The 12,644-nt window shown below is 36.4% G+C and overlaps 1 protein-coding gene across 10 annotated transcripts in view; it reads right to left on the bottom strand.

Moving 5' to 3' along the window:
- Positions 1-12,644, bottom strand: part of kif21b (kinesin family member 21B) — a 53,003-nt gene that overhangs the window by 18,808 nt on the left and 21,551 nt on the right. For 7 of the 10 annotated variants that reach the window (XR_001171871.3, XM_012970944.3, XM_004910720.4 and 4 more), the window contains 11 exons: positions 11,213-11,401; positions 10,825-11,024; positions 9,373-9,480; positions 8,966-9,034; positions 8,626-8,837; positions 7,405-7,546; positions 6,438-6,632; positions 4,077-4,178; positions 3,553-3,682; positions 1,252-1,315; positions 1,123-1,177 (listed from right to left, as the gene is read on the bottom strand). Coding sequence is in view for 9 of the 10 variants with exons in the window: in XM_012970944.3 (XP_012826398.1) it covers positions 1,123-1,177; positions 1,252-1,315; positions 3,553-3,682; positions 4,077-4,178; positions 6,438-6,632; positions 7,405-7,546; positions 8,626-8,837; positions 8,966-9,034; positions 9,373-9,480; positions 10,825-11,024; positions 11,213-11,401 (1,466 nt within the window). In the remaining variant the exon portion in view is untranslated. The remainder of the gene's footprint in view (positions 1-1,122; positions 1,178-1,251; positions 1,316-3,552; positions 3,683-4,076; positions 4,179-6,437; positions 6,633-7,404; positions 7,547-8,625; positions 8,838-8,965; positions 9,035-9,372; positions 9,481-10,824; positions 11,025-11,212; positions 11,402-12,644) is intronic. The other 3 variants (XM_004910721.4, XM_004910723.4, XM_012970919.3) reach the window with 2 other exon arrangements.

The raw sequence follows: 12,644 nt of genomic DNA, 5'->3' as shown, positions 1-12,644 counted from the left end.
TATTTGAGATTATTTAAATATGTAAGTTATTTAAGCGACTAAGGGCCCGATTCACTAAAGTCCGAAATAAGGAGTGCTATTTATAGCATGCGTTAAAAATCTTATCACTTTTTATTTTTCACTCGATTCACTAAAAGGACACTTGTCATAATTAAGAAGCGATGTTCTTGGCGTTATTTATCTTACGATGACATATTTTAATGAAAAAAACTATGCGATAAGCGTTATAGGGGCCGATTCACTAAAGGTCAATAACGCTTATCGCATAGTTTTTTTCATTAAAAAGCATGCGATAATTAAGTACCGATTCATCAAAGTCATTTCGCATGTGTTAATCCGCATATCGCATGCACAAAAAAAACGCATTGCGTTAATTAGCAAATAGAAATAGTACTAACGCATGATTCACAAACACATATGAAGCGTTAAACGTGCAAAATATCGTGTTAATCTGTGTGAATATTAACCCTACTTGGGGCAGGCGGTACTTAAAGAAAATTGCGGTTCGTGAGCTATTGGCAACACAACATGGAGTTTGCAGTCGTATTTTTTTAAGTATGTGTTGGCCCTAGAGTGATGCATCCTCCAGTTTTCAGGGAAATGGTGGTTTTCAGAAAGTAATGGTTACGTGCGTAATATATTGCGCTCTGCGTAATATATTGCGCTCTGCGTAATATATTGCGCTCTGCGTAAAATATCGCGCTGCGTAATATCTTGTGCGCTGCGTAATATATTGCTTGAAAATATGTCATCGCAAGATAAATAATGCCAAGAACATCGCTTCTTAATTATGACAAGTGTCCTTTTAGTGAATCGAGCGAAAAATAAGAAGTGATAAGATTTTTAACGCATGCTATAAATAGCACTCCTTATTTTGGACTTTAGTGAATCGGGCCCAAAGCCTAAAGGAAGGAAACATATTTTAAGATGTAAAGTTTCTTATTTCATCTGAATCTGCAGTACAGTAATGTAGAAAAAGTTTTCCAAAGACTGAACAGCAACAGTAGAAAAACCACTGGGTGTCTATCATATAGGTATCTTTCCCAGAGAATGAAGCAATACTGGTGGGCTACATTAAAATGACATTTAGGTACAGGTATTAATAAGAGAAAGCCTACATGCCTTCCACTTAAAGTCATCTTGACTGCAGGATCCTTTCATGGAGGAGAAAGAAGCACTAGTAAAAGAAAATTGGCGTTAGAAAGCAAAAGTTGACACAAAAAAAAACATTATTTCTTTACATTGTTTTACCTTCCATCAGAAGTCTGGCTAATTTCTGACACCTCTTCATCTGTGCTAGCATACCCGTTTTCTGCTGACAGAGAGCCAAATGTTATAAATATGTTTGTTACATTTATATTTCGATACAATGTCATTTCTAGTCTAATCACTAAAGATTTAGGATAAAATGCAAATCCAATACAAGAAAAGACAATAAAATAAAAATTAGAAAAAATTTAATTATGGCTGACATTATGGGAATGGGATGAAGAGAAGGAATAAGTAGTAGTGGGGCGTACAACAGGGGTAAAGAGAGATTAGAAAAATCAGGGGAAGAGAGGAAAAGCAAAAAAAGAAAAACAATAGGTGCCTAGAATTACACTACAAACAGAACAGGAACAAATAATACACAAAAAAAAGGAAAAAGCCAATATATTTATATATTTTCACACTTAGGGGCGCATTTACTAAGTAACTTTGAAAGTCTAATGTTTTCTTACTTCTAGATAATTACAAGATTTACAAATGGGTTTTCGCCAGAACTCGTTTTTTTCGTTATTGTTCCCCGAAAAATTCAAGTTTTTTTTAACTCCCATAATTCATGATTAATTAATGTTTAGTAAAGTTTTTTGTAAAAAAAAAAAAAAATTGACAGGTTTGATCTGTCGAGTACCATTGAGACCTATTGAGGCTTAGAATAGTAGAGGAATAGAATAGTCAGTGCCTGTCATTGAATGTTCAATGAGAAGTTAATTCCCTAATTGTTTTCAGTTTCACCCAGCTTCAAGGGGAAGTTAATCCCCTCATTGTTTTCAGTTTCACCCAGCTTCAAGGGGAAAGCCTACTCATTTCATAAGAATGATAATAATCTTGGGGTGCAAGAAGATCTGTCCTTCATAAAAATATTTTAATGACTGTTTATACTATAATTTAACAAAACACTACCCAGAAATCTATAATCTAATTACTTTGATGACATAATAATTACTTTAGAATATTGGCTTTATATCAGCTCTTCTTAGGGTTGCTGTCTGTCCAGTTTTAAATCAGGCAGCAAAGTTTTTCCAAGAGGCTGTCTGGTAGAAAACTTCCTGTGTGAGTTTTAGCATTGTGAAACCCAAACAAAAATTGGCCCAGATGCATCCCTGCCCATCCCTGATGTTATGACCCTGCCCTTAAACATCACTGGCCTGTGCCCTTTGTCTGGATTTCTCCACCAGCAAAAGTGGCAACCTTTGCTTTCCTTTCATTCACTGGCACTGTAATAAACAAGGAGTATAAAAGAGAAACAAGAAAATCCTTGCCAAAACCGAAGCATACTCTCTTAGAGCAATTGTGATGTAATTTTTCCAACTGCATATTTCAATACCACAAAGCAAGATAGGAAAACACCAGAAATCACCCTTTGCTGTCCTCTTTGACAGTTGTTCAAAATGCACTAGTTCAATGGTTTATCAGGCAATTTTTGACCAAAAATATTACTTACTATGGAAAATCATATGTTCCATCGCCCTAAGCACTTTTTTGGTGTTCATTTTGTTTTAGCTATCAAGAACCATATTTTGCACAAGTTACTGTTTACATAGCACTAACATATTTTACGAAGCTCTTTACAAGGTTGTTCTCCAATCACATCAGTCCCTAGGATTGAGACGTTAATGAATGGGATGCTACGTGACAAGAGGAGAATGGCAGGTAAGTGTATTTAGTAAATAATGACATACTGGATATGTTTAGCTCACAGAAGCAAAGCAGCAATTTAAATATCTGTCAAACAAGCTTTTATCCCTTGCATAAAGCACCTGAAAACAAGGTATTAATAAATTGTGAAAAGAACAAAAATGTGAAGGCAGTCATGTTATGTAATTTCTTATGTAGGGAACAAAGTAGATGTAGCTTTGGTGAGGTTAAAAGGGCTGTATTTAACTTTCCCTAATATATGTGTAAATTATCAGATATCCTGCTACGATAGTTGCCTTGTGTCTTTCTAGTGTATTTCTTTTGATCTCCTTACCTAACAGCCCTGTCACAATGTATATTAAACTGTGAATACGGTGTGGTATACAGTAACCTTAAACCACAATGGTTATCAAAAGATGTACTGCTTGCTTGTGCATTACTGCAAATAAAATTGATATCTGTAACCAGAAATCAGGTCACACTGAGGCCATCTTAAATAGCCATAAATAGCCATATATGTAGAACTACTTTGTCTGTGAGAGGCTATCATAAGGTTCTCACTTTGTGCTTGAAACCTGCCTACATATGATGATGTAGTTTTGTGTGCTTAGGCACTACTGCTTCTTATATTAAAATGGGCTTTGTATTAACCCTGCTGCACAGAATGGCACTCTGATTTCTCCAGCAGCATGTGTGCCTGTGACAGGCCAGCCATGTCAGTTTGCCGAATCCGGGCTTCCAGAATCCGTATCTGGGCTTCTTTCTGAGCTACTTGCAGGCCCTGGAGGGAAGATAAAAACTATATTTTAGATATACTTTGTAAAATATCAATAGTTGCCTTAAAGCCATGGGCCTGTAAATTTAGAGAGATTTCAATTATTGCAAAGACATCACGAAACATGAGGGTCCTTTTCCAGGACCTTGCCTGACTGGATTTTCAAGTCTTCCAGTCAATATGTGAATGAGCCCTGGTCAAACATTGTTCAGGAAGGTGGTCTATTGGCCCCTGAGATGGGCAGATTAGCTACTAACTTATTATTAGCCCATCTATGGCTAGCTTTAAACTTTTACTCCTTAGTTTGATGATTATTGGCTGCAATTACCTGAATGTGGGTATAGGTAATATTATAAATACAGATGACAAATATTCTTATTGCAATGACTATGTTTAATACCTTATCTATTGAGGCTCTCAGGAAATTATCAAGAAGATGTCGTGCCTCAGTTAGAGAACAAGAACTGATCACAACTGAGGTGTCTGTTGAGTCTAGATCCTCCTAAAAGACAAATATATAATATATCTTATATGTAGTGTTTGCATACAACAAAAATCCATTATGACCTGAAAAGAAAGTGATTTTGGCACATATAAAAACTGTACATTATTTTGATGTTTCATATTTTTTTTACATTACATTGCATTTTTAGATTTTAAAATGTTACTTTGTGCCCCATAGTAAGTATAATTTAAGTTTAATAACCCAATTAACTTTGGTAGTCTTGGCCTAAATTGTATTTTACTGTAGATTTATTTTTTGTAGGAAGAACTTATGACATATGATATTTACAGACAGCAGAAAATGTCTGCCCGTTTTCTATTGTGTCTTGCTGTTAGCAGCAACATACATCAGGAGCAATTGTAATTTGGGGGAAAAACAGCGCTTTCTGGGAATATAGACAACGCTGTATTGCACTAGTTTTGGCACAAAATAATTAATAAAATACTTTGTATAAGATTGATATAAACTAGATTCAAGGCCCAAATAATCCCTCTTGTCTGGTATGGTACCAGTGGACATGAAAAAAAGCTAATGTTATTCAAGTATTCAAGCAGGGTAAATGGAAAGGTTTGATGATGTTATTTTCCTATGCATCACATCATACTGTGCACTGTACATTAGCAGCATCTTCTCTTTTATCAAAGACTGTCTGAATGACTTATAAAGCCTGGCCCTTGAAATCGCAGGCCTTCTGGGCAGTTATACAATGATGTGCATCTCTGAACCAGAAGCCAGTGAAAATTATAATATAGTTTAGCCAAAGCACACAGAAAATGGCTTTAACGGAGAAGGAAAGCTACTTACACTGTTTACCTTCAATAGATTAGCTACAATAGTGCAAACTAGAATGCTATACTTATTCTGTTACTTATTCTGTAGAATGCTTTACCGTACCTGAGTAAACAGCCCTAGAAGCTCTCTCTGTTTAAGATAGCAGCTGCAATATTAGCTTGGTGTGGTGTTGTTTCCCTGCCTGTATCGCTCCTGTTGCTTTGTCTCTCACTGCTCACTCGTAGCTCTGGGCTCAGATTACAGCAGGGAGGGGAGGAGAGAGAAGGGAGGGGGAAAGAGGTGCAAGATGCAGAGACTCTCGCCCGGGGCTGGGAGGTTTGAGCTGAGAGAGGAAATATGATTCTGAAGTCCATTTGTGAACAAAATACTCAAAGAAATCCTGTGTTACGTTTCACAGAGGACTCAGAGCAGCATTACTGTGAGTGTAACTGGGTGTATTTACATAGACCTGTCTGAGAAAGCTTACATGGTTTTATTATTATTATTATTATTAACATTTACTTCTCCTTTAAAAATAAACCTTTCACACAAGCAATTCTTTGGTCACACATTAAAAGGAGGTACAGTTCTGGCTACCTGTGTTCGCCCACATTATAGGACAAATCAGTTGCTACTATTCACACTAATATATCTGACATAATAAATATTTCACTGCTAGTAAAATGCCAATGGCAAGTACTTTTGCAGTCAATCAAGTTTTCTAGGTTATAATTGTGAACCTGGTATGTAAAGTGAATGGCAAACATTAAATTCAGGATGGATGATCTAACATTTTAAGACAGGTTTGACGAATTGCAGCTGATCTCCTTAAAAACCATGCATCTAGAAACAAAACTATAACCAACAGCCTCTTGATATAAGGTTAATACAAAAGCATGCCTTAAAAAAAGGAAACAGTTTATAAGACAAGAAAATGAGGTTTATCTGGAAGCAGGATAATTCCTGGAAATAGGATAAGATCAGGCTCCCAGGGCATGCTTTGAAAATGCCAGGCAAATAACATTTCTTATAGTACTTAGACTTAATATTTTTAATAATATTCTTATGAAACATATTGGTTCCCTATACCTTCCATGCACAATCATTTCACTAAGCACATAACAGCACTAATTTACATTGAAGTGTATTTGCAGTTGAGACAACTGCACTGCTTGCTTTGCCACCTCGCTGATGCTATTACAGTGGAGTACAGATTCTTTCTCTATCACAGTTATAGGGGCATCTTCTAGTGGCAAAATGATATAGACATCCTAAAAGGGCATTTTCATAACCAGGATAGTAAGCCTAGTTTTTCTCCAACTGTCAGCCGTACAGTATATAACAAAAAGCTAGTCTGTTGCCATGCCACATCTTTAAACTAAAGGCAATAATAACAAATGAAACATGCAACCTAGATGATACAGTTAAAATAGTAGCCTTCAGTATAGCAAAATAAATATACTATTATGTTGTTTTAATAGATACCTTTGTTTCCTCCATCTGAACAATGGTAGCCTGGCATTCTCGAATGCAGTCATTAACATAATCAATATTGGCTGTCAAAGCTTCCAGTTCTTCGGCAACATCCTGCTGTGACTTTTCCTCTGCTTTCCTGTCTTCTGGGAGAGCTATGGAACGACTTATCAAAGCTTCCTGCAGAAGTGACAGCTCCTCACGTTTCTGTTTCAGCACAGAAGAAGGGATATAGCATTATATAAATCAAAGATGAAAAGAATATTGTAAATAAAAATTAAAAGGTGTGAACATAAAATAAGGAAAATAAAAGATGGGAACTTGGCATAATATTTATTATTATTTACATTTTAAAATGTAATTTAACTTGTGCATATCTATATTAGCTTCTAAATCCAAACCACTTGGAAAGGAGGTTCAAATGCATTAACCTGCAAAAGTCACTCCAGTGTCATTTCACATTTAGATCTAATAATCTTAGCAAAATTGCAACACATTGCAGTAGCCAAAATGATAATGCTTTTTTTATTATTTTTATTGTGCTACTTGATTAATATTATTAAGGATTTCCTTCTGCTAGGTACAGCATGATCATTTGTTTGCTGCTTGTCCCTGTGCAATTAAATCAGGGGCCCTAGGCAACCCGGTCGGCCACCTCGCCCCTGCACCTCCCCCACCTTGCATGTGTTTTGGCGTTCCAGGGAGTGATGGGATGGGTCATTGCCCCCACCGAGTAATGACGACTGGAGGGGGCAATGTCAAAGGAGCACGGATTAGGGGTAGGCAGGAGAGGCTCCCGTTTGGCACCCCCCCAATCATTGCGCCCTAGGCAGCCGTCTCGTCTGCCTACCCCCTAGTTCCGGCCCTGAATTAAATAGTTCTACATAAAAAATATTGATAAATATGGTGGTATGCACATTTTTTGGAGAGATAGTTATGATGATTCATGTACTGTGACTTGTGTACTGTGAACTCTCACCCGCAACAGTCTTTCCATATCGCTTTCTAAGTTAAGAAGCGTAAGTCTCTGTAGGACGACTTCATGAACCCTTCTCTCCAGAGTTTGCCACTTCATGTGAGCAGCCTTACTGAGTGGTAGGCCTGGACGTACCCCTTTCCTTCTGACAGTCATTTAGTTGGAGACATGCAATTGGTCAATACAGCATGAAACAGAAAGAAAAAAAACAAAGGGAAGAAAACATCAATGTTTGTTATTTTCTAGTGTAATTGTATAAAACATGCTTGGGTTTTGTCACTGTTTCTATATTATCATTAGTTGTTTTATATAAAAATATATTACATAAACCAGCCCATATGTAAAACACTGCTTTGTCTATAAAAAAACATTTTCATAAAAAATTTTCTAGTCATATATGGCATTGGATTATCCAAAATAGAAATTGCTGTTTTAAGTACTAAGGGCCACCCTCTGGATCATACGATTCTCTGTACTTACACAGAAAACCAATGGTACATCTACATACTAGGTTGCATCAGTCAATGAATGGACAGAGCTCTTTTACCTTGACTCAAGACAAAATATGTAAAATGGCAATATTTACTTATATATGTGTATATATACATATGCCGATATATGTCAGTATGATATAAATTATTGGAATGTATAGTTTTCCTTTTAATTATAAAACCAGTTTCCCGAAGAATCTCATCTTTTTATGAGAGAAACTAACTCAACGGGATTAGACTCAAGGGCTATGTGGGGCCTTCCATCATCTCCAATCAAACTAGTTTATAGTTTAAGGAAGGGAAGGTGCTAATAAACACTGTGCAGTACTGAGGGAACTGCTGCATAGGCTGTTGATTTGCATGTGCTTAAACTAGACCTGAAGACATAAGTGTGTAAAGAGTAACATTTAAAGAGAGGGAAGCCATGCTGGAGAGAGACTAGACTATGTATATTTTCTTTCATTGTTTTATTTCGCTAGTAATAATTAAGTAGACTTTAAAATTAATCATTAACTGTATATATTGTAAATATCTCTTTGATTAAATAACCTTTTTTGTTGTAGTTGTTTTGATTGAGTGCCTAAGATTCACTTTAATAAAGACTAATTGATGTGGATTATTTGCTTATGCTCCTTCATAAAGAACTGTAACCCTAGACAAACAGGTTAATATTACATAATATCATAAATGTAATTATATTACATGCCACAAACTACACTCCTTCCTGTTTCACCTTGGTGTACGACTCCCATTGGGCACTGGCCCAACGTCTCCACTTGTCTTTCGGTTCCAATGACGGACAATACTGGACACAGAACGTAAAGAACTATCTGGTTCTGAAGATGCTGTGCTTGTGGACAACTCTGCTCCAGAGTCTGCAACAGAGTGGCTTCGTCCCCCAGATCGATCAGTTTGTCGCCTAGAGAGACGCCGCAGAGCAGAAACCTAAGAATTTGGTAAGAAAAAAAGATATATATTTATGGGGAGAGTAATTAAACCAAAATAAAAAGAAAAATGGCATTAGTGAAGAAAGTAGAAAAGACATGAAAAAAAAAATTCACTGTCACACTGACCTCTTGGGTCTTGCGTCTCAGCACTATCTCTTGCTGTCTCTTCTGGGACTCCAAAGCTCTAATGTGAAGCTGAAGTAAAAAAAATACATAGTCAAACACTTTTCTACTTTATCTTTAAATCTTTTTACGTTTTCATAACATGTTATTGCTTTGTTTTCTTAAACTCTGTAGGGTTAACAAAAGAGAGTGGAAAGCTTTTCAATGGCTAAACCATCTTGAGAATTTTCAGGCATGTTCTGAAAAGCTGAGGAAATTTAAGCACTGCTAGTCAACTGTAATGCACCCTGGAATTAGTAGCTGCTTCAAACAGCCCAATTGTCTTGCAGTTGTTGGTAACTCCCAAATAAAAAAACAGAGTATATTGCTCTCTTATCATGACAACTTTCTTCTACACAATATGATGTTACCTCTTGTCTATGGTGCTCCTTCTTCAGCTGAGCTATTTCTTTGTTCCTTCTAGATTCTGCAAGTTTTCTGAGCTGCTGTTCTTCCCGCATCTGCTTCATTAGAGCTGACTGGTAAGAAACAGTTCACTAGTATTAAAATACTAGTTAACAGCAAATGTTTGGAATCACTGTTTAAGATGATACCACCTAACATTGACACCTCTAAACATTATTTTTTGTGCAAAATTCTAATTCAAGCAAAAATAATTTTGATTATTGATTAAAAGACTGACAGTACAGGTATGGGACCCCTTATTCAGAATGCTTGACACCTGGGGCTTTCCGGATAAGGGGTCTTTCTGTAATTCAGATCTCCTACCTTAAGTTTGCTAAAAAAATGTATTTAAACAGTAATTAAATCAACTAGGATTGTTTTGGCTCCAATTAGGATTAATTATATCTTTCTGGATAATGGGTTTCCGGATAACGTCTCTGATACCTGTACTTCTAGATGTCTGGTCATTTTTTTTTCAAAATAAGAAGCACAATATAAAGCAAAAGCATAAGTGCAACACTAGAAATGTCCAATTTTTAGAAGTGTATTTATCAAATGGTGACCTATAAAGTTCACTCACTGATACATACGCTTCTAAAAATCCCATAGGATTAAATCGAAGTTTTCTGCAGTGAGCTCTAATCTCACATTTAAAGAAATGTTAAAAAATTAAAAATTAAATCAATTAAGATTGAGTCTTCCCCTATGTGTTTTCTATTCAGGCTCTCTCCTATTTATCTTCTAGGGTTGCTAGGGTAAATTGGACCCCAGGACCGGATAGCTGTTGAAATGCCAAACTGCAGAGCTGAATAAAAATTAAAATAATTTAAAATCCAGAAAAAAAAGAAAATACCATGTGCAAATTGTCTCAGAACAGCAATGTCTACATTATCCTAAACAACTTATTTTTTTAATTGCGTAAAAATGCATAAGAAGGGTTTTATTATTCTATGTCTGTCTTAGCCTAAGGTTTCTTATCCTAGTGTTTCTACAGATAGGATACATAATTTTAAGTTTTTTTTCTACTTATACCATTAAGGGCAAAGGCACATGTGGCATTTTGTTGCCTTCACAAAATCACTTTTGCTTAGGCAACAAAGGCCTAAAAAAAACCTTTGTATTAAAAAGGCAATTTCTTCTGCCTGTGCTGTTGACAAATGCTGTATGTGCCATTACCCTTAGGGTAGAGTAAGGCAACCCAATAAAATGATGTATCCTATCTGCAGAAAACTTATATTATCAGAAAGCATCTTTTAACTGCTGTACAGATGCTGCCATTCTACAGAACCCTCGAGCATTTAGAGCACTGTTGGAAAAATTAAAGTCAAGATTATATTTCTACAGATGCTTAAAAAGATAAAAGTCTGGATGTAAACAGAAAGCAGATTTAGACAAACTAATACTATTTTATTCCTCACTTTGGCCTTCTTCATATCACTTAGTTCCATCTGCAATTTCTTAAGTTCACGTTCATAACGGGACTGATTTTTAAGGAGTCGTGTATGCTCTCTCTGAGCCAACTGCAGCTTCTGCAAGTCTCGATTCATTTCCCGAAGCTTTTTCTCATAATCAGCACGGATCTTGTTAGCCTTTTCCTCTGTGTAACACTCCATGGAGCCTGCAAGACCAAGTGTTTGTTTTTAACTCATAAAGGTAATGTTTCAATAAATAGGAAATAGCTTATGAGCATTAAAGGAGCATGGTGAGAGATGGAACACAAAGCTGAAGATTTAAAGCAAGGATCTTACAGAGAAAAATGGCATGGTAGAGAATTGATAAAATGGGGTGAAGAATGGTGTCCCATACTAAGTTCCCGTAGCACTCGGTCCCTTTCCAGCTGTGTATCACGAATCCGACTCTGGAGTTGCTGCAATTTTTCCTCATACTGAAGTTTGAGTGTTTGTAGTCTCCGCTGACTTTGCTCTAACTCCTCAATCAGACGCTGCTTAATTTCAATCTCACAAGTCAAGTCAGCAAGGTCTCCTCCAAGTGAGCCTAAAGAAATAAGAAAGGTACAAAACACAGATACAAATGTAATAAATATATATATTACCCTTGTATATGATGTATAATATTGTCACTTGACAATTACCTCAACAGCTGAAAATTAAACTTTAATATTAAAATATTGTCCATAATCAAACACATATTATGTTTTTAATGTTTTTAAAAATGTACCACTTGTTTTCCAAAGTGTTCAGCACTCTCCAGTGATTATGATCCCTTACATAATACCTCAGACTGGTGCTCCTGTTCACTAAAACTGTACCAGCTCTGGGTATTTCTGTAAAAACCCCTCATTGCCATCTTCAGATTTTTCCACTTCTCTTTGCTCTGGTTCAGTCAGACACATGATCATTTTTAAAGCCAAATGTATACATGAAAAGATGTTTGTTTAACTCAGCATGTGCCACCCTGGGACTTTGTTAATATTTTACTGAAATAACCTGTGCATGTGCAATATGTTTGATAACAGGAGCTCCGGCCTGGGTGTTAGGTAAGTGATTAATAAACACTGGGTGTGCCCAACATTTAGGCACCCCTCAGTGATTATGCCTTAGTTCTCCTTTAAGATCATGTGGATTTCAGGAAGTAGGAGCTAAATTGCAGTTGACAATAATAACTATCAGATATTTACTTTCATCTTCTATCTGGTAGGTTGCTATTGGCAATTTCACTTTTGCAATGTAGCACCAACAATTATAAACAAAAATAGTCACCTTTCCACTTTTTCAAGTAACTCACAACTTACTCTTAATTCATCCACTGTGAAATGTTTAAAGTTGACATAACATGGTTTCCACAATTCCTTGTTTCACTATTAAGTTATTCTATTCTAACAAAAAGTTATTCTTGTTTCCTTCTCCATTAAAGGAGAAGGAAAGGCTAATAAAGAGTTAATCTCAAACTGCAGGCATACCTTCAGTTGTCTCAATAGTGACCTTAAGTCTCCCCATATTTCTCCTATTCAGATGATCAGAAGCCAAACAGGAAGAAAAAAACGCTGAGCTGTGTAAAGAAAGTTCCCATAATGCCTGGCTCCTGCACAGACACCCAGATCAAGTGAACATCCTCAGTTAGTAAGACTATGAGTCAGCTTCCTGCTGATTGGCTCAGAGCCACATTCCTAAGGGGGGGAAGTGAGTTCTTAGCATTATTGAGGGAGGGGGGAGCAGGAGAGCTGCGTGTCTCTGGCAGAGGAAAACAGATACAACTAATCTTTTCACAGGGAACTCAG

This window comes from Xenopus tropicalis, chromosome 2 (assembly GCF_000004195.4).
Source record: "Xenopus tropicalis strain Nigerian chromosome 2, UCB_Xtro_10.0, whole genome shotgun sequence".
Taxonomy (NCBI): Eukaryota; Metazoa; Chordata; class Amphibia; order Anura; family Pipidae; genus Xenopus; species Xenopus tropicalis.
This window is presented reverse-complemented; position numbering and strand designations above follow the sequence as displayed.